This window comes from Chrysochloris asiatica, unplaced genomic scaffold (genome assembly GCF_000296735.1).
Source record: "Chrysochloris asiatica unplaced genomic scaffold, ChrAsi1.0 scaffold00131, whole genome shotgun sequence".
NCBI classification, from domain to species: Eukaryota; Metazoa; Chordata; class Mammalia; order Afrosoricida; family Chrysochloridae; genus Chrysochloris; species Chrysochloris asiatica.
In genome coordinates this window covers 8526126-8550122 of record NW_006408649.1, presented here as the reverse complement: position 1 = coordinate 8550122, position 23997 = coordinate 8526126, and the positions used below count along the sequence as shown (strand labels likewise).

The 23997-nt window shown below is 40.4% G+C and overlaps 1 protein-coding gene across 2 annotated transcripts in view; it reads left to right on the top strand.

Moving 5' to 3' along the window:
* ATP6V1C2 (ATPase, H+ transporting, lysosomal 42kDa, V1 subunit C2) overlaps positions 1-23997 on the top strand; it is a 111786-nt gene that overhangs the window by 42976 nt on the left and 44813 nt on the right. For both annotated transcript variants that reach the window (XM_006869460.1, XM_006869459.1), the window contains exon 3: positions 7265-7350. In XM_006869460.1, the coding sequence (XP_006869522.1) occupies positions 7265-7350 (86 nt within the window). The remainder of the gene's footprint in view (positions 1-7264; positions 7351-23997) is intronic.

The following is a 23997-nucleotide window of genomic DNA, read 5'->3' as shown; positions in this document are numbered from 1 at the left end:
GAGGTGATGTGGGCAAAGAATAGTGTGTGTTGGAAGAAGTACAGCCAGAATTCCCCTTTGAAGTGAGAATGGAGAGACTTTACTTTAGACATGTCATCAGGAGGGACCAGTACCAGGAGAATGATGTCATGCTGGTGTGGCGCAGTCAGTTTGAACTGCAAGGTTGGTGGTTCAAGCTCACCAGTGGCTCCTCGGAAATCCTCTAGAGGGTCGCTATGGGTCGGAACCGACTCCACGGCATTTATCAACAACGACAATAAAGTAAAGGGTCCCTGAAAATGAGGAAGAACCTCAAGGAGATGTATAAACACAGTGGCTACCCAGCAGTGTCTCATTTTGTTGTATACTCAACAGCACCTAACATCAACAACAATGTTGGTGAGGGTTTAGGGAAGCAGGCGCTCTCATACATTGTTAGTGGGAGTGTAAACCGGCTTAGTACATTGGGAGGATTGTTGTTGTTAAGTGCCTTCTAGTCGGTTCTGACTCATTGGGAGGGTAATTTGACCTTAATTATTTAAAACTGCAGGTGTTCAGTCCCTTTGTTCCAGTAGCTGCTCTTTTAGCAATGCATTCTACATGTACACCTGCACAAGTGGGCAATATATATTCGTATGTGTAACTATTGCAGCATTGTTTTTAATATCAAAGCAGACATACTCCAAATGTGCAAATAGTAAGGAATTAGTTATGCGCTTAAGAAAGTGTAAGGTGAAAAGAGAAACTTTTAAATAGTTTAGTGAGAAAGATTGAGTATTCAATTAGAACACAGTGTGTTGATGGCTCTAGTTAATGATCACAGTTAGGCCAAAGCTGTTGCGTTGTCACGTGGAACAAGTGCATTTTCCAGTAGTTTTGCCAGGCCATGTTATTCTGAGGCATTCCAGTGGTGGTGTACATGCCTAAGGGCAAGCATGCAGTCACACTTGTTACAGTTTAAGACTTCATAGAAGCTAGAGTTGGAAGCAGCAGAAAGAGTCATGAATAAATTGATACATGAGCTCTGTTTTTAGATTTTCTCGTATTAGGAAGGAAGTGCTTGATATATTAGGTATTACAGGAGTGTAAGGGTTCATTTATTTATTCAGCTTACACTTCCTGAGCAGCTGTTGTGGAAGTTACTACAGCCTACACGTAAGCAAATGATTGTTAAAAGTATTACAGGGGCTATGGCAATATGAGACAACAACTTGGACATCTTACTGTAATAAAGTTAACAATAGATCTATTGATTGCATGGAATAGAAGTACCATGACAGCAAGGATTTTGCTAATTTTTTTTTCCCCTAGTAGCTTTATATTGTGAATTAGGTGAAGGTTTATAGAGCAAATTAGTTTTCCATTCAACAATTCTTAGACATTTTTTTCATGCCATTAGTAGCAATCCGCACAATGTAATATCACTTAATTTCTTAATTTACTTCTCTTTGTGTTTCCTGTTTTCTTTCCTCCTTCTTTCCTAACCGCTCTCTGCCTCCCCTCCCCCCCCCTTCTGAACTTTGTCCTTGGCAAATGCTACCCTTTTGATGTCAAATGGTTGATGATTTTAAGGAGTGTGTAACTCTCTAGTGTTATTGCTCACCTTTTAGAACTGTCTATTGTCTGGCTGAAAATTTAGCCTCAGGAGTGAGTTCATTTCCAGTCGTAAAGGGAGGCTAAGGGTCCTAGTCTCTGGGGTCCCACCAGTATCTATCTGATCAGTAAGGCTAGTCTTTTTCGTGATTTGTGAGTTTTGTTCCACATCTTTCTCCCACTTTATGCAGTACCTTCCAGAGTGGTCATCAGTGGTAGTTGGGTACCACCTGCTTCTGGTCTCAAGGTTGTTGAAGCTGAGGTTTGTATGGTCCATTAATCCATTGTCTTTAATCTGTAAATCCATTTCAATCTATAAATCTTTGATTTCCTTCACTCTTCCTTACTTGGGATGGGAAGAGACCAATGGTAGCATCTTAGTGTTTTGTTCTTAGCATCTAGAATAGTGTGTACCATATGTTGTTGTTGTTAAGTGCCATCAAGTTGGTTCCAACTCACAGTGACTCTATATAGGGTTTCTGAGGAGCAGCTGATGGGTTTGAGCCACTGACCCGGTGATTCACAGTCTAGTGCTGATCCTAGAGTGCCACACCAGGAATCCATTTGCCACATATTAGTTGCTTATTGTTGCTGTTGTTGTTGTTAGGTGCCATTGAGTTGGTACCAACTCATAGCGACCTTGTGCACAGCAGAACCAAACACTGCCCAATCCTGGGCCAACAATAGTGATATTGTTACCATGCTTGAACCCATTGGTGCTGCCACTTGGCCAATCCATCTCATTGGGGGCGTCTTCCTCTTTTTCTGTGACGCTTACCAAACATGATATCCTTCTTCAGCGACTGGTCCCTCCTGACAATATGTCCGAAGTATGAGAGACGAAGTTTGGCCATCCTGGCCTCCAAGGAGCAGTCTGGCTGTACTTCTTCCAACACAGATCTGTTGGTTCTATGGACAGCCCATGGCACTTTCAATATTCTCCTCCAACACCATAACTCAAAAGCATCAATTCTTCTACGGTCTTCCTTATTCACTGTCCAGTTTCGCATGCATATGAGGTTATTGAAAATACCATGGCTTCGGTCAGGCGCACCTTAGTCTTCAAGCTGACACCTTTGCTCTTCAACACTTTAAAAAGGTCTTGTGCAGCAGATTTGCCTAATGCAATACGTCGTTTGATTTCTTGACTAATGCTTCCGTGAGTGTTGGTAGTTGATCCAAGAAGAATGAAGTCTTTGACAACTTCAGTCTTTTCTCCATTGATAAGAATGCTGTTTATTAGTCCAGTGGTGAGGATTTTTGTTTTCCTTGAGTTGAGATGCAATCAATACCGAAGGCTGTGCTCTTTGATCTTCATCAGTAAATATTTTCAGTCCTCTTCACTTTCAGCAAGCAATGTTGTATCATCTCCATATTACAGGTTGTTAATGAGCCTTCCTCCAATCCTGATACCACATTTTTCAATTAACTAATTGCTTAATATATGGAATTTGGCAAATAAGTGAGTGAATAAACAAATGAATGTGTTTGGTCAGCATTCTAACAGATAACAGAAGACTCCAATTAGGATAATTTGTTGTTGTTGTTGATAAGAGTCAGAATGAGGAGAGTCTATTTGTAAAAAGACCCAATGTTTGTGTTTGTGTTGTGTGCTATAGGGGAACCACTAGGGATAGGGGTGGCATCCAAGGCACTAGCCTTGTAGTAAAGAGTTGTCATATGCCTAGGCTGGAAGGGATGAGAAGAGGGAGAGGTTACTGGAACTGGGAGGGAAACACTTCACTCTCTCGCTTCCTCATGTTGTTAAGTGCTGTCATAGCGACCCTGTCTGGGGTTTCTGAGGAGCAGCTGATAAGTTTGAATAGCTGGCCTTGTGGTTCAAACCAGCCTTGTGGTCAAGTGCTTACACTACAGCACCACACCAGGAATCTCTTCCTCATATCTCCTGCTAATCCTACCTGGAGCCAGATCTCTGCCTTCTTGGGCCAAGAGCCCATCAGGAGCTACAAACTAAAGATATTTTCTCACACTTCAGAGACCTGGTACTTTATACATGCATGCATTACACTAAATTCTGTGCTAAGTGAGCATTGTTGCCCACATTTTACACTTGAAGAAACTGAGATTGAGATTATGTAGTTAGGTGAATTGTCTAAGGCTGACTTCTGATGTGGCGCTGCAGGACAAGCACTGGACTGCGAACCACAAGGTCAATAGTTCAAACCCACCACCTGTTCCTCAGAAATGCTGTACAGGGTCACTATGAGTGGGAACTGACTTGATGGCACTTAACAACAAAAATGTAATTAGTTGATGCAGATCCAGTATTCTGAGACATGTGAATATTGTTGGAAATTTAATCCCAAACTCATACCCAAAAGCCCACGGTCATCTAGCAGATTCTGACACACAGTGATGCAGTAGTCCACAGTGACTAAAGATAGCAGTGTGGTTTGGTAGCTAGGAGCATAGACTTTGGAGTTCACATACAAACTGGATGGTTGGAATGTAGAGAGCTTTCACAGTTTCCCAATCTGTAAAATTAAATAATATCCACCTTTCTGGAATTTTTGTGAGGGATAATGAGGCAATAATTATTGCGTGTTTGGCACTTGGTAGCTAAACAGTAGCTGCTACCAAAAACTGACGTCAACTCAAACCATGGAAATGTTACACCTTTTGGAAATATGCCAAAATGCATGTATTTCCTCTTGGTTGAGAGAATCTGGTTGTTCATTTTGTATTAACTACTGTATACTTGTATATTTCAATTTTGGATCATGATCACCTATTGCTTTGATGGGAAAACAAGTTGCTTCCCTCCCATCTTCCTTTTCTCCAGGACCTCTCAGTGTTCTTCCCTAGCTTTATCAGCCCCCAGTCTCCTGGTCAGCATTGTCAGTGCTAAGAAAACCACGTTAATTTATGTACCACATGACATCCGTTTGGATGACGTACAACTGCATATATGTGTCTGTGGTCCCTTTGGGTTATAAAATAATTCCGAAGTCCCTATTGAAGAATGGGATGTACTGAATACAATAGATAGCTTCCTGCATGTACCATGTGCTTCTCATATTTCTTGTATCCAAAGTGAATACGCTGCCAACTGTATAATTGTTGTTGTTCATTAAGTGCAGTCAAGTGGTTCCAACCCATAGCGACTCTGTATAGGGTTTCTGAGGAGCAACTGGTGAGTTTGAACCGCTGACCTCGTGGTTTGGACCAACTTTGCAGTCCAGTGCATTAACCCACAGAGCCACACCAGGACTCCAACTGTATAATGGTACAGTATATATGCTACCAATATGTGTGTGTTTATGTAAACCTGGGCTCCTGCTGTGTTGCTGTAGGGTAAGCACTGGACTGCTAATTGCAGGGTTGGTGGTTCAAACCCACCAGCCACTTCTTGGAAACCTTATACAGGGTGACTGAGTCTGAATGGATTCCATGGCATTAAACAATGACAGCATGTATAACCTATAAGACATAAGTCTTGATAGTCAACAGTAAACACTTACATTACTGGCTTACATATGTATTGTACTTTCTATCTAAAGCCTTTACTATATTACTGTGGCTGCTTTGACTCATAGACAGCAACTGCCAGTCTCGTGTACTGCACATCTCTTGTGTTGTAGAGTTAGCTCTCTATTTAAAATTATTTTAAAAATATTACCATGAAGTGCATCATGGCTCTCAAAACCAGTGCTAGTGACAGCAGTTGTTGTTGTTAAGTGCCATCGAGTCATTTCTGACTCATAGCAACCCTGTATAGGGTTTCCAAGGAGCAGCTGGTGAACTTGAACCACCGATCTTGCGGTTCAAACCGACCTTGCATTCCAGCGCATTAACCCACAGCGCCACACCAGTACACCAGCAGTAGTGACAGCAGTTATTGTTGTTGTTGTTGTTGTTGAGTACCGTGGAGTCGGTTCTGACTCATAGTGACCCTGCACAGGGTTTCCGAGGTTGTAAATCTTTATGGGAGCAGAAAGCCTCATCTTTCTCCCGCGGAGCCGCTGGTAGTTTCAAACTGCTGACCTTGAGGTTGGCAACCTGACTCATAACCACTATGCTACCAGAGCTCCTTAGTGACAGCAGTAGCAAGAGGTAAAAGAGAAGTATGGGTTTGGAAGTGAAACAAATGTTATTAAACAACGTGAAGGTGGAAAATCAGTGAATACTAGTGCTTGTGATTTATGCATATCACACTCTGTAATTACAACAATCCTCAGAAAGAAGGAAATGTTTCCAAGAATAGGCGACATTGAAAGTTACAAGGCTACTGAATATGTGAGAGGGGTCTGTATCAATCACTATTAAGGCATGAAACTTGTTCAAGATGCTTAAAGACAAAGAAGGACCAGACTAAGATATGGTGTTTGTTCAATGTCAGTTCACTTCACATCCTATTTCACAGAAGTTAACATAGACACTAAGCAACACAGGACTGTACTACATTGGAATTAAATGACCCACGTCCACCCTGCCTGTGAACACGACCTCCTTTCTCAGGGGAGGAGGAGGGCACGTGGAGAGATGGCCTGAAGCAAAGATTTGTATTATCAGGGCTTTTATGCTTTGCCCCTAGTTTAGTATGTTTTCCAGTGGATTTCTAAGTGATAACTCGCCCAGAACAGATCATTTTTGCTTCCACATGCTTGGTGCCTGTTTAGTTACATTAATAATATTAATAGTGATCCTGAAAAATTAATTGTTGTTGTTAAGTACCGTCGAGTCGATTCCGACCCATAGCGACCCTGTATAGGGTTTCCAAGGAGCAGCTGGTGAGCTTGAACCACCGACCTTACAGTTCAAACTGACTTTGCAGTCTGATGCATTAGCCCACAGCGCCACACCAGGACTCCTGAAAAATTAGTAGAATTCTCATTTTACAGATAAGAAAACTGAAGTTAAATACATTTGGCCGAGATCACATATTTGTTAATTGGCAGAGCTATGCCAGATTTGAAACCTGCATAACATATGCCAAATCCTATGCTTCCCTTCCTTTTTTTTCATACTTCTGTAGCCTCCTATTTTCTGATGTCTTCTTATTTTCTAACTGTAATAGTAACTGTTACTGTGTGCCACAGAGTTGGTTCCAACTTATAGAAACCCTATATTATAGGGTTTCCGAGAGTGGCTGGTGCCGACCTTGTGTTTAGCAGTCCAGTGCTGATCCTACAGTACCACACCAAGGTTCATAATAGTAATACCAGATTATATTAGAAAACATTTAAATAGGAAGAATATTTGTATTCATTGCAATCTTAATACATGCATAATTTTATATCTTGTTTTTTTTTTTCCCAGGTAGCATGTCATATTCCATGGTATTAGAAATTCTTTATAAGCCTCATTTTCCATAGCTGCTTCATAATCCCTTAGCTGTATATACCATCATTTATTTAAACAATTCCCTATTGTTGGATCTTCCAGTTGTTTCTAGTGTTTCAATGCTAGTAGTAACAGTATTATTAAGAACATCTTTTTATTCAGAAAGCTTTATCTGTTTGTGCTATTTCCTCAAAATAGTTTCCTAGAAGTGGAATTACTGGTTCAAAACCTATTAACATTTTAAGTATCTACATACTTATTGCCAGAATATTCCCCCAAATGGTTATAGCAATTCATTTTCTTGCCAGCAATGTATTAGAGTATGGTAGGATATTTTTCTCGTCTAACTGGCTGTTTCTCTCTCTTTTTTTTTACCTCCCCACCAAAGCCTTATAAAGAGAATGGCTCAGAGCGTGGTAGAAGTAATGGAAGACGCAAAGGGGAAGGTTCAAGAGAACCTCCTGGCCAACGGAGGTAGGTGGATGAAGTGTTCTTATCCCAAGTGCTTGCTCAACTCATTTCAGACCATCTGCAGGCATAGCTGTAGCCTCATGGTAACCTGAACTGGAACATTGCAGGCCTCTGTGAGTCTCTTGATTGACAAGTCCAACAGAAGCCACACACCCTACTTGTAGCTCAACAGCACCATTTATTTTGTGAAGAAATGTCCTTTAACAAGTTTTAGTCCTATTGTATCATTTCTAAGGCATCTGATGAAATATAAAGTGAAAGTGGGTTCAGTGGAGTCGAAGCCAGACAATTGTTTGGTCCATCCACCTCCATCAGACTCTTTCCCACATGGAAAATCCTACCCCCAATCTGGTCTGTCCCAGCGAAATGCAGGGATGAATTTATTCCATACCCTGAATGAGGATGAAAAAAAAGTGTGTGTTCATGTGCAGAGGAATGCTTCAAATCAGTGTCAATTTGTTGTCCAGTAGTTAGGAGACAGATGGAAAACTTGTATAGCTGCATTCACATTGGAAGTTCTGCCTACTCTGTGTTGATATGATAACTCATGATTCCAACAATGTTTTGGCCCATTAGCTGTGTAAATAAGAGTACATCAAAAAGTATTGCTATTAGGGTTCCAGTTCATAAATGCACAGATTTATTACAAACAAAGCATGTTTAAACATGTCTCTGTGATCATTGGATGGCTGCAGACACGTTCTCTCAGTAATGCACTTTTCTTTATTTCATTGTTGGCCATGGTTGGTGGTTGTATGCTGTGGAGTTGTTTCCAACTCATAGTGATTTGTATAGGGTTTCCGAGGCTGTAAACCCACTATGCTCAAAGGGTTCCTTTAATGTCATTGTTGTTGTTGTTAAGTGCCATCGAGTCAGTTCCAACTCATAGCGACCCTGTATAGGGTTTCTGAGGAGCAGCTGGTGAGCTTGAAACACCGATCTTGCTGTTCAAATGAATGTGGCTTCTGAGGTGATTTGCTGGACCAGTTAAATTCAAGGCAGTTACATCAGCTCAGAAGGTTATGATGACTGTTTTGGGGATTCCATGGAATTAATCTTGATGGATTTACTCAAATGTATGGCTGAGATCATACATTTGGTAATTGGCAGAGCCATGCAAGATTTGAAACTCTAGAACAATCACAGGAACTTATATGAAGAAGTTTCAAGAAAATTGCACAGGTGAAGAAAAGGCCAGGAAATCTATGCTAACATTTTTTTATTATTTTTTTTTCATCATGGCAATCCCATTCTTCGAGAGTAGCAAGGGCTGTTATTTGAGAATTTCACTGGAAAACTTTACCCTATTTACTCTTTGATCTTGCCCCTTCAGATATCCTTTTATTCAAAGAATATTTAAAAGGGACACAATTTGAGTCCCTCAAGGATGCCAACACTGCCGGTTTTTATTTTCTAACTCTTTGTCAGTTGAGTGAAGGTTTACAGAGCAGATCATAAGTTTTACATTTATCAAGTCATATACTTTGCTTAATTCAATAATTGCAATCCCCTGTATGTATCAACAGTTAACAGTATTTACCTCTATTCACTTTAACTATTGCATTCCTCCCTGTGTCTCTCACTACCTTCATCTTTCCTCTGCTAACTGCCCCCTAGTTGTGCATTGCCTGCCCCGTCACTCATGTTAACATGTATCTATCTACTTTCTTTCTTATTGTTGTTAGGTGCTATTGAGTTGGTACCGACTCTATGCACAGAAGAACGACACACTGCCCGGTCCTGGGCAAACCTAACAAACACTGCTAAGCTTGAGCCCATTGCTGCTGCCACTGTGCCAATCTATCTCATTGGGGGTCTTCTTTTTCTCTGACCCTCCACTTTACAAACATGATATCCTTCTCCAGGGACTGGTCCCTCCTGACAATATGTCTGAAGTATGAAAGATGAAATCTGTCCATCCTGGCTTCCAAGGAGCACTCTGGCCGTACTTATTCCAACACAGACCTGTTTGATCTTTTGGCAGTTCATGGTACTTTCAATATTCTCTTCCAACACCATAATTCAAATGCATCAATTAATTCTTCTACAATTTTCCTTATTCACTATCCAACTTTAGCATGCATATGAAGTTATTGAAAATACCATGGCTTGCCTCAGGTGCACCTTAGCCCTCAAGCTGACATCTTTGCTCTTCAACACTTTAAAGAGGTCTTGTATCTGCCCAATGCAACACGTCATTTGATTTTTTGATTGCTGTTTCCATGAGTGTTTATGGTGGATCTAAGCAAAATGAAGCCACTGACAACATAAATCTTTTCTCCATTTATATGGACCTACTCTCTAGCCCATGAATAATTTTCCCTTGTCCCTCCCCCCATGCCCTAACCATCATAAATTGTTTCTTATATCAAGAAAACATTTTTTTTTTAACTTTTTACATTGGTTTCAAACAATATTTGTCCTTTTGTGACTGACTAATTTCACTGAGCATAATGTCCTCCATGTTCAACCATGTTGTGAGGAGTTTCACAGATTCATCATTATTCTTCAACATTTTGAAATATTCCATTAGTGTATGTACCAGTTTGTTGAACCATTCTTTTGTTGATAGGCATTTAGGCTGTCTCCATCTTTTTAATGTCTCTTGTAGGGATCATATTAAAAGATCCTGTTTTTTTACCCATCTTGCTCTTTATGTCTCTTGACTGGTACTTTTAATCCTTTTACATTCAATGTAATTATCAGTAGGTATGAATTGATTGGTGTGAAATTTGTGTGTGTGTGTGTGTGTTTTGTTTTTATTTGGTGGTACTGGTGGATTGTTTGTTCCACATAAATTTTTATTCTGAGTTCCTTTTGTTTGTGAGTTTTCTTTACATTTCATTTCAGTTGTGTTAATCTTCAGTTTGATAAATCTTTCTGATTTTCCTCCTTTTTAATTTTTATGTGCAGCTATGTTATTTTTCTTTGTGGTTATCCTGTAATTTGTTAATTTTTTTCCTACTTAAAACCATGTGTTTTATCTTGAAATCGGCTGTCAAGATTTCCTTGCTATTTGGAAGTTCTGTATCTACATTATTTCCTCTTTTTACTTTGTAGTTGTTTTCAAATTAAACATTGATATCTCTGGTTCCTTATTTTCAGATTTATTGGTTTATTTTAGTTTAAATACTTCTATGTAAACTTCTACATCTGGATTAAGGAGCTCTGGTAGCGTAGTGGTTACGAATCAGGCTGCAAACCACAAGGTCAGCAGTTCGAAACTACCAGCTGTTCCATGGGAGAAAGATGAGGCGTTCTGCTCCCATAAAGACTTATAGCCTTGGAAACCCTGTACAGGGTCGCTATTAGTCAGAACCAACTCCACAGCACATAACCATATATCTGGATTGAGTTCTAGGTGATGTTGTCATGTATGGTAATCTCAGGTTGTTGTCTGCTGTTGTTGGCTTTCAGTCCAAAGAGAACCCTTTAACATTTTTTGTAAAGTTGATCTGATCATTACAAATGATCTAATCATTAAAAATTCCTTTAATTTCTGTTTATCAGGAAATGTCCTAATTTCACCATTGTATTTGAGTGACAGTTTAGCTGGGTATGTGATTGTTGGTTGGCAACTTTTTCCTTTCAGAATTTTTATATGTCATTCCTTTGTCTTCTTGCCTGCACGGTTTCTGCTGAGAAATCAGAGATTAGTCTTGCTCCTTTTTAGGTAACTTTTCTTCTTTTCCTAGCTACTCTCAAGAGTCTGTCCTTTGGAAAGTTTGATTATGATATGTCTTGGCGATTTTCTTTTGAGATCTTATTTACAGTGTGTTCAGCTTCTTGTATGCTTATCATCTCATTATGTTTTCTTCCAACAACTCTTTGGCAATTTGCTCAGTGATTTTTACTGCCTCTTCCTGTTCTGGAATTTTCATGATCCATAAGTTGTTCCTCTTCATGGTGTCCCACATAACTGTTAGGTTTTCTTAGTCATTTTTCATTCTCTTTCCTGATTGTTCTTCTAGCATACTAGTATTGAGAGATTTGTTTTTAAGTTCACTAATTCCAGTTTCCATTGCTTCAAATCTACTGCTTTGCCCTTTCAATTTGCTCTTCATTTCTGAAATCTTAATATTAATCTTCTGGATTTCTAATTGCAGGTTTTGTATTGTTTCAAGATTTGCATTTATTTTGTCTGTTTGTGTAGTCTTTCCCTGAATTCTTCTAAAGTTTTTCTCTGCCTCCTTTCTTTTCTTGATCTTTCTGTCACCCCTTTAAAGGTACCTAAAAATCATCCTTTTGAATTCTTTTTCAATTAGTTCCATTACCTTTTTTTCCTGAGAAACTTTCTCTGGCTCTGCATCTTGGTCATTTGAGTCATTTTCTCTTGTTTCTTTGTATGAACTAAAGTTGTCTGTTGTCTTTGGGGCATTGTGGGGTTGTTGTATTTGTAATTAATTAATGATTTTATGTTGATGTGTTCTTAGGTTCTCAATAGTTTTTTCCTGTGTGTGTATTTAGAGGATGGAATGATGTACACTGTTCTCATTTGCCATGTGTTTATCTTGGTTTGGGGTGGGTTTGGTTGGTGTTGGCTGCTGTCTATCATTGATCAGCTGGTCTTTGTTCTTGCCCAGTGGGTGTTGTTGTAGAGGCTATGGTTGTAGCTAAGCTATATGGGCAAGGTTGCTGTTTCCTGTTTGGTGGGAAAGAGAAAACTCCTTGCCCACACATAAGAAAACAAAAAAGAATAAACAAACAAGGAGGCATCAGTGAAAAGAGAAAAAAGAAATAAAAATGGACCACAAACAGAAAAAAAATAATATAATAATTATAAAGACAAAAGAGAGATAGGGAAATGGAGCCCCAGACGAGAAAAATAAGAGAGAAAATCATCAAAGGCAGAAAAAAAAATAAAAGAACTTACAAAACCCAGGCAGAGGAAGATGCAAAGAGAAGGAAAATAAAGAGTAGTAAAGAAAGATCGACAGGGGATAAAAAGAAGAGGGAATTGAAAAATAGAAGAAAAGAGAAAAACAAAAGTGGTGGTTGTTGTTGTTGTTAAGTACCGTCGAGTAGGTTCTGACCCATAGCGACCCTGTATAGGGTTTCCTAGGAGCAGCTGGTGAGCTTGAACTGCTGAACTTGCAGTTCAAACGGCTTTGCAGTCTGGCACATTAACCCACACCGCAACGTGGTAATAGAAAGGATAAAATTCAAGGGAAAGGAAAGAGACAACAGAGGAGAAAGACTAAACAAACAAAAACAATGGAACAAAAAAGGAAAAAATTGAAGCCAAAAACCAATATGAAAAACAGTGCAGCTTTTGGACCAGGAGAGAAGAAAACTTTGGGGGACTCCTGCAAGCCACAGAGCTCATGAGGTGAGTGTAGGAGGGATGTGACAGCAGAGTTCCTGGCCCTAGAGAGATTTCCTATTGGGCTAAGTATTGTCTATGGTCAGGATGCTCAATCTGGAAGTGATTCGTGGAGGCCCTTGATGGAGCTGGTTTCAGTGTCTGTTAGGACCACACGGTACCTGGGAGCAGACAGACAGCTTAAATGCTGGTCTGGTGGCTCTGTGAATTCTGTAGGTCTGAAACCTAGCTTGCCTGAATCCAGGCACCAAAGTGGCATACCAAAGTGGTGCAGCCCGGCTGCTGCCTTACACTGACTTGACACCCAACCATGTGGTGCCAAACTCCTGGAGAGCAGGATCCATGTTGGGGATGAATGAGGTTGAGGATGGACAAGGGTCGGCCATACCTCCAGTCACCAGGGGAGTATAGGGTAAAAGAAGGAATCGCATCTTTCCTGTCGCCTGCTTGAACCAGCTTTGCCAGGCTACCCTCTGTTGCCAAAGCTGCTCAAAAGATGTTTGTGTTGCGTTTGGTCAACCAGTCACCAGTCAGTCTCTCTCTTTCATAGTGTCTGCCCACTCTGTCCTCCCAGAAAGCACTCAGTCCACTTTTCTAACCTTTCCTCTGAAGTTGTGTTCCAGGATTTTCGTCTGTGTCCGTTGCATTTGGTCTCTCCTATCATTGTTGTACAGGGTCCGTGTAGTGTGTCTGCCTAGTCTGCCATCTTGCCAGAAGTCCCCAAACTGTCATTTAATGTGGTATAAACCGAAGTACTCCAAATTCTTCATGAAAAGGCTAAAGAGATAGAAACACTGCCCCCAGCAGTGTATACGATTTTGATGTTGAGAAACAGTAGCCTCACATTTTGAAATTTTTGTTCAATAAAGATGTCTGTGATTATGTAGCAATACTTTTTGACTTACCCTTGTTTGCAGGGATAATTACTTTTGTAACTATAGGCATACATGTAAATTGGAGTTGAAAGTACATATTACCCATTTAACATTTATATCATTATGTATTTTTTTTCTATCTTAAAAACATTTGTTAAGTGCGGTTGAGTCAATTCTGACTCAACCGCACTTAACAAATATAGCATGCTTGTATAGGGTTTCCAAGGAACAACTGGTGAGTTTGAACAGGTGAGTTTTGTGCTTGCAGTCCATTGCTTGTCCTACAGCATCATGAAAACATCAGAAGGCTTTTATTTGCTTGTTTAAATTGATAGACTGAACTGTTCATACTCCCAAATCTGAGCTTTACTCTTTGTATAAATGTGATTTAATAACTCCACTTTATTATATTGCAGGTTTGAAGGAAAAAATGAAATGTTTAAAGAGTAGGTCATGCATTGTGTGCCGTGTTTGCACTCAGTGTGGTGTCTGCATGCTCCTGGGAAGGGGGAATCTCTGTCTGGTTCTATGGGTACCTTGATCAGGTTACAATGGATTTCTTAAGTAACAACCTTGTAGCTTGGTCACGATATCCATATGACCCAGATGACAACTGTTTTCTTTCTTTCTCTTTCTTTCTTGGGCTTCCCTTGCCTCTCCTTGAGTGGTAGTGCATGCCGCCTGCGGAGTTCAGGATGAACTTCCTCATCCTTTTGTTTGCAGTTTGCTCCCTGCCATTCTGACTGCCCACTACATCCCGCCTGCCTGCTTGTTCTTTGGGGTTGATGGACACTGGCACTTTAAATGCCAGGGCTTAGCTTTGTGTCCTGTGTCTGAGCTTCACTCATACTAGGAGACTACTTTTTCCACATCCCCCTGGGGCAGTCTCTGTGCCCAAACAGGTCATTCCTGGTTTTGGTTTGGGGGAAGATATTTGCTCTGGGTTTTCTCCAATCTGCTCAAACTGGTGGAATAAAAATATAGTAAATCACTTTAGGATAAATATAAATCTTTACAAATTTGAAGTCATCAAAATACCTTCTCGAATATGATGTATTTCTCACATTGAGATTTCTTGTTGAGTGTTAATGTAAAAAGTATTTTTATGGAACTATCAACTGATCTTATTTCCCAGCAGGTAACTCGAAGTGCAGAGCTGATTCAAGTTAGAGAGCTACTTTTCGACATAAAAACCTGGTCTGAGGGCATGAGGATTCATGATTATGTTTAATTGTGATCTAAATACTTACCAGTACCAGTTGTCATCGAGTCAGCTCTAACTTTCGGCTGCTACTCGACATGTGTCAGAGTTGAACTAGGCTGCATAGTACTTCTAGTCACTAAATTTTTTGAAAATAAACTACCAGGTGTTTCTTCTAATGTACTTTTGGGTAATCTTGAGCCTGTATCTTTGGTTAGCAGCTGAGCACGTTAGCCATTTGTATCCACACAAGGGACTCCAGTCATGCAAGAGACGGCTGTTTCTCTTCCCTAGAGGAAAACTCCATTTTATTTAGTCATATGCTTCATTACCTCTAGTTCTTCTGTGAATTGGGTTCCTGTGACTTTCAAGACTAGTTTTCCCACAGCATGTTCTATAAACCAGTTATGAACAGTGGTCAAAGGCATGAGGTTTTGGTTTTTCGAAATAAACTTGCTCTGGAGTTTCTCTAACTGGCTCAGACTAGTAGAATGAAAAGGAAAGGCAGGAAATCACACTGTGCTGCTTGCAGCTCTATGCACAGGTGTGCTTGGGCTTGTTGGCGCTCACTGTGGACTTCTGAACATTCAGAGTGTACATTCTCTTAGTAAAGGCTCTGAAAAGTACTGTAGAAAAGAGATCTTTTGAAACTTTGTTTTACTCATTCTTTCCCAGTGTTCATTTGAATTGGGGGGGGGGATCTTTTTCATTCTCAAATATGGGGTTTTTATCAGATGTACGCTGCAGGATACTCAGGAATTTTGGGCCAGTAGATGAAGTGGACCCAGTCAGACCTGGGTGTTTATCCTGGTCCTGCCATGAAACGCACTTTGTGATCTTGGCAAGTCCCCTCACCTGTGAGGGGAGTTAATACTAATTATTTTATAGGCCCTTAATTTTGCTGGGCACCTTTTGTTTTTGTTTGCTCTTCAGTGTTTGAATATGGAAAGACATGGATATATTTGATTATAGTCAAAGCTAAGCAAACATGCAGCTCTTGACCTGGACTTTAACATGTACACAGAAGACGTAAATACCTGAAGGCCTGTCTGGCCATCCGGATACACTTGCTCCAGCCAGTCCAGTCATGGGGACTTTGTTTGCCTGCCCAGAAGTCTTGTTTGGTTGTCAGATGAACCCATTGTTTCTCAAGAAACCTTAACTTGCCTGTAGCAACGTGTGGAGTGTGTTTTGATTTGGTACACTGTGGTCTGGCTGTGCCCTAAAAGGACAGGAATTCACTGACTGCAGGCCAAGGGACCAATTGTTGTTGCTTTTAAGTGCCATCAAGTCAGTTCCAACTCATAGTGACCCTGCAGAGGGTTTCCAAGGAGCGTCTGGTAAATTTGAACCATCAGTCTTGTGGTTCAAAACAATCTTGTGGTTTAGTGCATTATCCCATAGTACCACAGGGCTATAAGGGACTGCAGGTTTCTAAAGCAGTGGGCTGTCCCAACCAAAAGCAATGTGCATGGATTGATTTGGAGGGTGCATACTTAGGGAGGCAAGACCAGTTTGTGGAGCTGGAGCTGATGCTTAAGACAGTGAAGAAGCCATATCAGAGAAGAAGATGCCAGTGGCAAGCCCAGAGATTTCTCTTGGCTTCTAGGGGAGGGAGATCTGTACCATGTCCTTATCTAGCATCCTTCCTCTTCATCAAACACTTCTGAGCATCTGTCATGCATCAGACGCTGCTGGGTGCTGATTGTGACTGACATACAATTTTTTCAAGCCCTTAAAGAGCTCACAACCTAGTGAGGATGTGGGGACAGACAGATTCCAGGGGGAGTCATCCAAAGTAATAAGCTGAACCTTAAAGGAAATACAGGAGTTCTTCAAGCTTCAAGTAGAAAGACAGAAGCCACTGTCTTTGTCTGAATGCCATAAATGCTTTGGAACTTGTGAAAATCTTTTAGACAAGAGCTTGGCCTGAGATTTCTCTTTTCTAAGCAACCTAGATTGTATGAGTTAATTCAATAAGCATGGTTATTGGGAAGAGTTCTGTAATGTGAGAGCATGTTTATGGATCACTTGCTCTGTGCCAGTCACTATGATGGGCTTTGCAGAATCAGAGACAGTTAAGTCAGACCTTGCCCTCACAAAGTCTGAAAGGAGAATTAATGGGGACAACACAGGGTAATTAATTAATGATGGAGGCAAATGTCCACGAACTCAGGACAGCTGAAGGGAGGGACAGCTAGGGCAGGTTTTTGGAGTTAGGCCATGGCCTGAGTGTTGAAAGACAAAAGTAGAATATGTGAGAGAGACTGAGGAGTTGAGAGTCACTTGACTTGGCTGGGTACTCGAGGTGACAGAGCAGAGGTGGAATACATCCTAAAATCCCATCCTCCTGGCATCTCCTTACTTGGACTGGTTACATGGCCTCCTAAAAGCTTGTTTCCTGCCTGTGATAGTGGTGATGATTCCTACCTTTCAATAAGTGGGCTGAATAGTAGGTAACATCTGCCCAACTTCTGGTGCACAGTTGGGTGAAATTAGTGGATCTATTACTATTCCTGCTACAATATGAAGCCAAGTACCTCTGCATGTCCTAGTTCATGGTCCTTTGGTCCTTTCATGACCGATCTATACTTTGTTGTTCAGCTACACTCTCTACTGTCCTTGAGCCAGAGCAGTTCAGTTTCCTCTTGAAGATTGAATCCTTTCTACAGAATCCTTTCCCCATCACAGTCTGGTTCTCAGAGGCATGCCTATCAGCAGGCCCATATGTGAATCTCAATGCAAATGTTGTATTAAGCTTATTCTTTTAAAGACCTCTTTTAAGTCTAAGCAACCTAGAAGGCATCTGGATATGGTTCTTGTGAAGGAGAAGACCAATGAGCGAGCTTCCTTTTTTACCTCCTGCAGGATAGCTGTGCCCTAGTTGTGGCCATACAAGGGGAGAGAAATGTGGTCACTACCATGGGCCAGGCCCACCACTCATCTGTCAGTTTGTCTTACTGTGGTGGTATGTGTGTTGCTGTGATTCTGGAAGCTATGCCACAGGTATTTTAAATACCAGCAGGGTCACCCATGATGGACACATTTCAGCTGAGCTTCCAGACAAAGGCAGATAAGAAGGAGAGATGGACTACTTCTGAATATTTAGTCAACTGAATACCTTATGAATAGCAGTGGAATACTGTCAGCCCCAGAATATTGAAACATGATAAAGAATACCAGAATATTGTAAGGTATAGTGCTAGAAGATGAGCCCCTCAGGTTGGAAGACACTCAGAATACAACTGGGGAAGCCTTCTCAGAGTACAATTGAAAATTATGATAAGAATGGAGAAATTTTGCCTTTGGGAATTTCATTTGCTGATGGGACACAGCTGTAAACATCTGTTAATTATTGGAACATGGTATGAAGTATGAATCTAGGCATTAGTGAATTGAAATGGACTGGCATTGGCCATTTTGAATCTGACAATCACATGGTTTGCTGTACTGGGAATGACAAATTAAAGATAAATGGCATTGCATTCATTCATCAAATAGAACATATCAAGATCTGTCTTGAATTACAGTGCTATCTGTTACAGGATAATATCTATATGCCTACAAGGAAACCAGTTAACACAATTATTATTCAAATTTACACACCAACTACTAAAGCCAGTGATGATGAAATTGAAGAATTCTACCAACTTCTTTAGTCTGAAATGGATTGAACGTGCAATCAAGATGGATTGATAATTACTGGCAATTGGAATACAAAGGTTGGAAACAAAAGGAAAAATCAGTATTTGGGAAATATGGCCTTGGTGATAGAAACAATGCTGGAGATCACAGAATAGAATTTTTCAAGACCAGTGACTTTGTCATTGCAAATATCTTTTTAAAAACAAAATAAAGATGACTATACACATGGACCACACCAGGTGGAATACACAGAAATCAAATTAATACATCTGTGGAAAAGCTCCGTATCATCAGCCAAAACAAGACAAGGGGCAGACTGTGGAACAAAACATCAATTGTTCATATGCAAGTTCAGGATGAAACTGAAGAAAATTAAAACAAGTCCACAAGAGCCAAAATATGACCTTGAACATATCCCATCCAAATTTAGAGATAATCTCAAGAACAGATTTAATGCATTAGACACTAAAGACTGAAGACCAGAAGAATTGTGGGATGACATCAAGAACATCTTAGAGGAAGAAAGCAAAAAGTCATTAAGAAGACAAGAAAGAAGGAAAAGACCAAATGGATATCAGAGGAGACTCTGAAGCTTGCGCTCCAGCATAGAATGCTAAAGTAATTGGAAGAAGTGAGGAGGTAAAAGAGCTGAATATAAAAAATTTAAAGGCAGGTTAAGAAGACAAAGTCCAATATTATAATGAAATGTGCAAAGACCTAGAGTTAGAAAACCAAAAGGGAAGAACACGCTCAGCATTTTCAAGCTGAGGGAAATTAGGAAAAATTTCAAGCCTCAAATTGAAATATTGAAGGATTCTATGGGTAGAATGGAGTCTTGGTGTGGTGCTGTAGGATAAGGACTGGACCTCAAGGTCGGTTTGAACTGCAAGTTGATGGTTCAAACTCACCAGCCACTCCTTGGAAACCCTATACAGGGTCCCTATAGGTTGGAACTGACTCGGTGGCACACAACAACAACAACAACATGGGAAAAATATTGAATGATGCAGAAAACATCAAAAGAAGATGGAAGGAATACATAGAGTCATTGTACCAAAACAAATGGTCAATGTTCAACCATTATAAGATGTAGCATATTATCAAGAGTCAATGATACTGAAGGAGGAAGTCCAAGGTGCATTGAAGGCATTGGCAAAGAACTAGACACCAGGAATCGATGGAATTAAAATTAAAATCTTTCAGTAAACTAATGCAGCACTGGAGACACTCACTCACCTATGCCAAGAAATTTGGAAGACGACTACCTGTCCAGCTGACTGGAAGAGATCCATATTTGTGCCCATTCCAAAGAGAGGTGGCTCAACAGAATGCTGAAAAAAGCAGACAATATCATTAATATCACATGCAAGTAAAATTTTGCTAAAGGTAATTAAAAAACAGCTGCAACCACACATTGACAGAGAACTTCCAGAGGTTCAAGCTGGATTCAAAAGAAGACTTGGAATGATGAGGGATATCATGGCTGATGTCAGATGGATCTTTGCTGAAAGTTGAGAATACCAAAAAGATGTTTATTGTAGTTAGTGTCATTGAGTCAGCACCAACTCATAGTGACCGTATGCACAACAGAACAAAACACTGTCCAGGCCTGGGCCAGCCTCTCAATCATTGCTATGCCTGAGCTATTACTGCTGCCACTGTGCCAATCCATGTCACTGGGGGTCTTCTTCTTTATGTCTGACTCTCCCCGTTACCAATCATGATATCCTTCTCCAGTGACTGGTCCCTCCTGATAACATGTCTGAAGTATGAGAGATGAAGTCTGGCCATCCTGGCTTCCAAGTATAAAAAAAAGAAAAAAAATGTCATTTTACTTGGAACAACCATCAAAAGTCATGGAAGCAGGAATAAATAAATCAAACTACTTGCTGCATTAGATAGCTCTGCTGCCCAAGACCTCTTTAAAGTATTCAAGAGCCAAGATGTCAATTTGAGGTCTGAGGTGTGCCTGATCCAAAAGCCATGGTATTTTCAAGAACCTCATATGTATGTGAAAGTTGGACAGTGAATAAGGAGGACCGAATGATAATTGATGCATTTGAGTTATGGTGTTAGAGGACAATATTTAAATTACCATGGACTGTCAAAAGAACAAACAAATCTGTGTTGGAAGAAGTATAGCCAGAATGTTCCCTGGAGTAGTGCATCTACCTAGTCCACCATCTTGCCAGAAGTTCTGTCTACTGCTTCCATAATCATTGAGTATGAAGCTAAGTAAAATGAAGTCTTTGACAAGTTCAGGCTTTTCTCCCTTTATCATTATTTATTGGTCCAATTGTGAGGATTTTGTTTTCTTTACAGTGAAGTACAATTCATACTAAAGGCTGTAGACTTTGATCTTCATCAGTAGGTATTTCAAGTCCTCTTCACTTCTAGCAAGCAAGGTATATGTCATCTGCATATCACAGGTTGTTAATGAGTCTTCCTCCAATCTTGATGCCTTATCCTTCGCTGTAATCCATCATCTTGAATTACTTGCTCTTCCTAGGTTTAACTAGGTATTAATGCCCATCCTCCCATAGCACCCTGGCATCCTTCTGTTATGCATCTCACTATAGTATGATCTAAGGGGCTCTGGTAGTGTTGTTGTTGTTGTTACGTGCCGTCGAGTCAGTTCCGACCCATAGCGACCCTGTACATGGTTTCCGAGGGTGTAAATCCTTACGGGAGTAGAAAGCCTCATCTTTCTCCCGCGGAGCAGCTGGTAGTTTCGAACCGCTGACCTTTAGGTTCGCAGCCCGATTCGTAACCACTACGCTACCATAGCAGCCTCATTATGGTATGCATTCTCCCTTCCCCCATTTCTCAAGTATAAAAACTGAGGTTGCTGTTAAAAAAAAAAAACTTGCTCAAAGTCCAGGAGCTCTGCAATAGCCCAAGTGACATTTAGTTTCATATATTTGATCCCAACTCCAGGGTTCTACCCTCCAATCCACAGCTAGTTAGAGGTAATCAAAAACACCCAGAAGAAGCTGTTTTGCTTTGTTGGTTTGTTTTTGTGTGTGAATATAACGCTTTATTTTTTGTTCTTTTTTAAAAAAACAGTTCATTTTTTCTTGCTGCTGTTGAGAACATACACACGGGAACACACACCAATTCAAGTTTCTACCTGTACTATTTAGTGACATTGATTACATTCTTGAAATTGCCCCTCCTCCAGTAACATAAACTCACTGCCCCCTAAGGTTCCCATCAAATCTTTCAAGTTACTGTTGTCAATTTGACCCCATAGAAATAGATCTTAAAAAGAAAACAATGCTTAAGGCAGACATTCTTCATTGATTATGTTAAACTATTGGCTGGTTTTAAGAAAACTTCAGTAGCTATTTCTGGCTTAAAGTTTAAAGATTATCTCTAGACAATAGTCTGGAACTCATCCAGTCTCCATGATTCCAGAAAGAATGGATTCCATGAGAATTTGAAATTCTGTTCTGCATTTTCCACCTTTTGATCAAGAATCTTCTATGGAATCTCTAATCAAAATGTTCCGTAATGGTAGCTGGAAACTATCCAGTTCTTCTGGTCATGTGACAAATGAGGTGCATTTGTCACATGAGGTCAATTACCCACAAATTCCATTTTCTCCTTCAATTCCTGACTTTTCTTATGTTATTCCAGGTGACTAGACATCAACTATACCTTGGATGGCTGCCTGCAAGTTTTTAAGACCCCAGACATTATGCAACAAACTAGGAGGTAGAACAGAAGCACTAAATACAGTATTAGGCTAATGACCTGGGTAGGATGCCCCATGAAACCATGACTCTATAACTCCAAGCCAAGGAAGCAAATCCCAGGAAAGGATTATTATGTGTAAATAGCCTCAGCAGCTACTCTATTTAGTTGTTGTTGTTGTTGTGTAAATATGTTTATCACATATATATCTATATTTGTAACTTCTGCTTATTTAACTTCTTACAGATGTACAATTTATTGACAGTAATTACAAATAATTAACTATGTAACCCTACATAGGGTCAATGCAATTTTTCCACCACTGTAAGCCTAAACTCAGCACTCCATAAGCAGTAACTCCCCCTTTCCCCACCCTCCCAACCCTGGCAACCACTAATAAATCTATACACATTTTTCAATATGTATCCATGTTTATTTTGTTTTGTTTTTTTTGGTGTTGTTGTTGAATATACACAGCAGAATATACACCAATTTAGCAAATCTTAGGTGTACAATTCAGTGACACTGATTGCAGTTCTCAAGTTATGCATCTTTTCCCCAAGTGTTCCTTTCCCTCTGTTCCAGTTTCCTATTTAATCTAAACTTTTATTGCTTACTGATGAAGACTGGAGACTTCAGCCTCCAGTAGCCTCATGTAAAGAAAAGAAAAATTCTCCAACTGGATCAATAAATAACATCATGATAAATGAAGAAATTTTTCAAGTAGTCCAAAATTTCTTTCAGCTTGGATCCACAATCAGTAGTCATGGAAGCAGCAGACAGAAAGTCAAACGACGTATTGCAGTATGCAACACTGCTGTGCAAGACCTCTTCGAAATATTCAACAACAAAGGTATCAGTTTGAGGACTAAGGTGTGCCTAACCTAAGCCATGGTATTTTCAATAGTATGTGAAAGGTGAACAGTGAATAAGGAAGACCACAGAAGGATTGATGCATTTGAATTTTGGTGTTAGAGAAGAATATTGAAAGTACCATGGACTGCCAGAAGAACAAGCCAGAATACTCCTTAGAAGCCAGGATGGTGAGACTTTGTCTCTCATACTTTGGACATGTTATCAGGAGGGACCAGTCCCTGGAGAAGGACAACGTGCTTGGTAAAGTGGAGGGTCAGTGAAAAAGAGAAAGACCCCCAACGAGACTGATTGGCAATGGCAGCAGCAGTGGGCTCAAGTGTAACACTTGTGAGGAGGGCACAGGACTGGGCAGTGTTTCATTCTGTTGTGCATAGCAGTGGGTTGGAACTGACTCGATGGCACTTAACAACAACAACATGGACTTTTATATAAAGAACCAAAATCAAAACCCACTGCCCTTGAGTCGGTTCTGACACATAGCGACCCTATAGGACAGAGTAGATAGCTCCATAGTGTTTCCAAAGCTGAAAATCTTTATGAATACACACTGTCACACTTGTCTTCCCTGAAACTGCTGATGGGTTTGAACTGATGACCCTTTGGTTAGCAGTGGGGTGCCTTAACCACTGCAGCACTGTGCTCCTTATATAAAGAACATACACGAAAAATGCATGTTCAAACCAGATAGTAAAAAAATCATATCCTCATACTTTCTTTTGCTAACATTTAAAATATCTTCTGTAATACTATGTATTTTGAGATTACCCTCTGTCTAGTGCTCAGAAAGCTTGTCCTGGAGCCTGGTGGCTGCCATGATAGTCCTTGGAAGCCCACATAGGGCTTCCGGTTCACTGGGCACTCTCTGGCATGCCTTTTGTGTCCCTAAGAAATACAATGACAACCAAACAAGGTGTGGGAGCAAAGCTGCTGAGGAAGGGGGGTCAGGGTTAGCCCGGTGCTCCCATTGTGGGCTCCCACTTGGCTTCCCTCTCTTGGGAAAACTAGAGCTCTTTAATAGCTACTCTCTAGGGTGA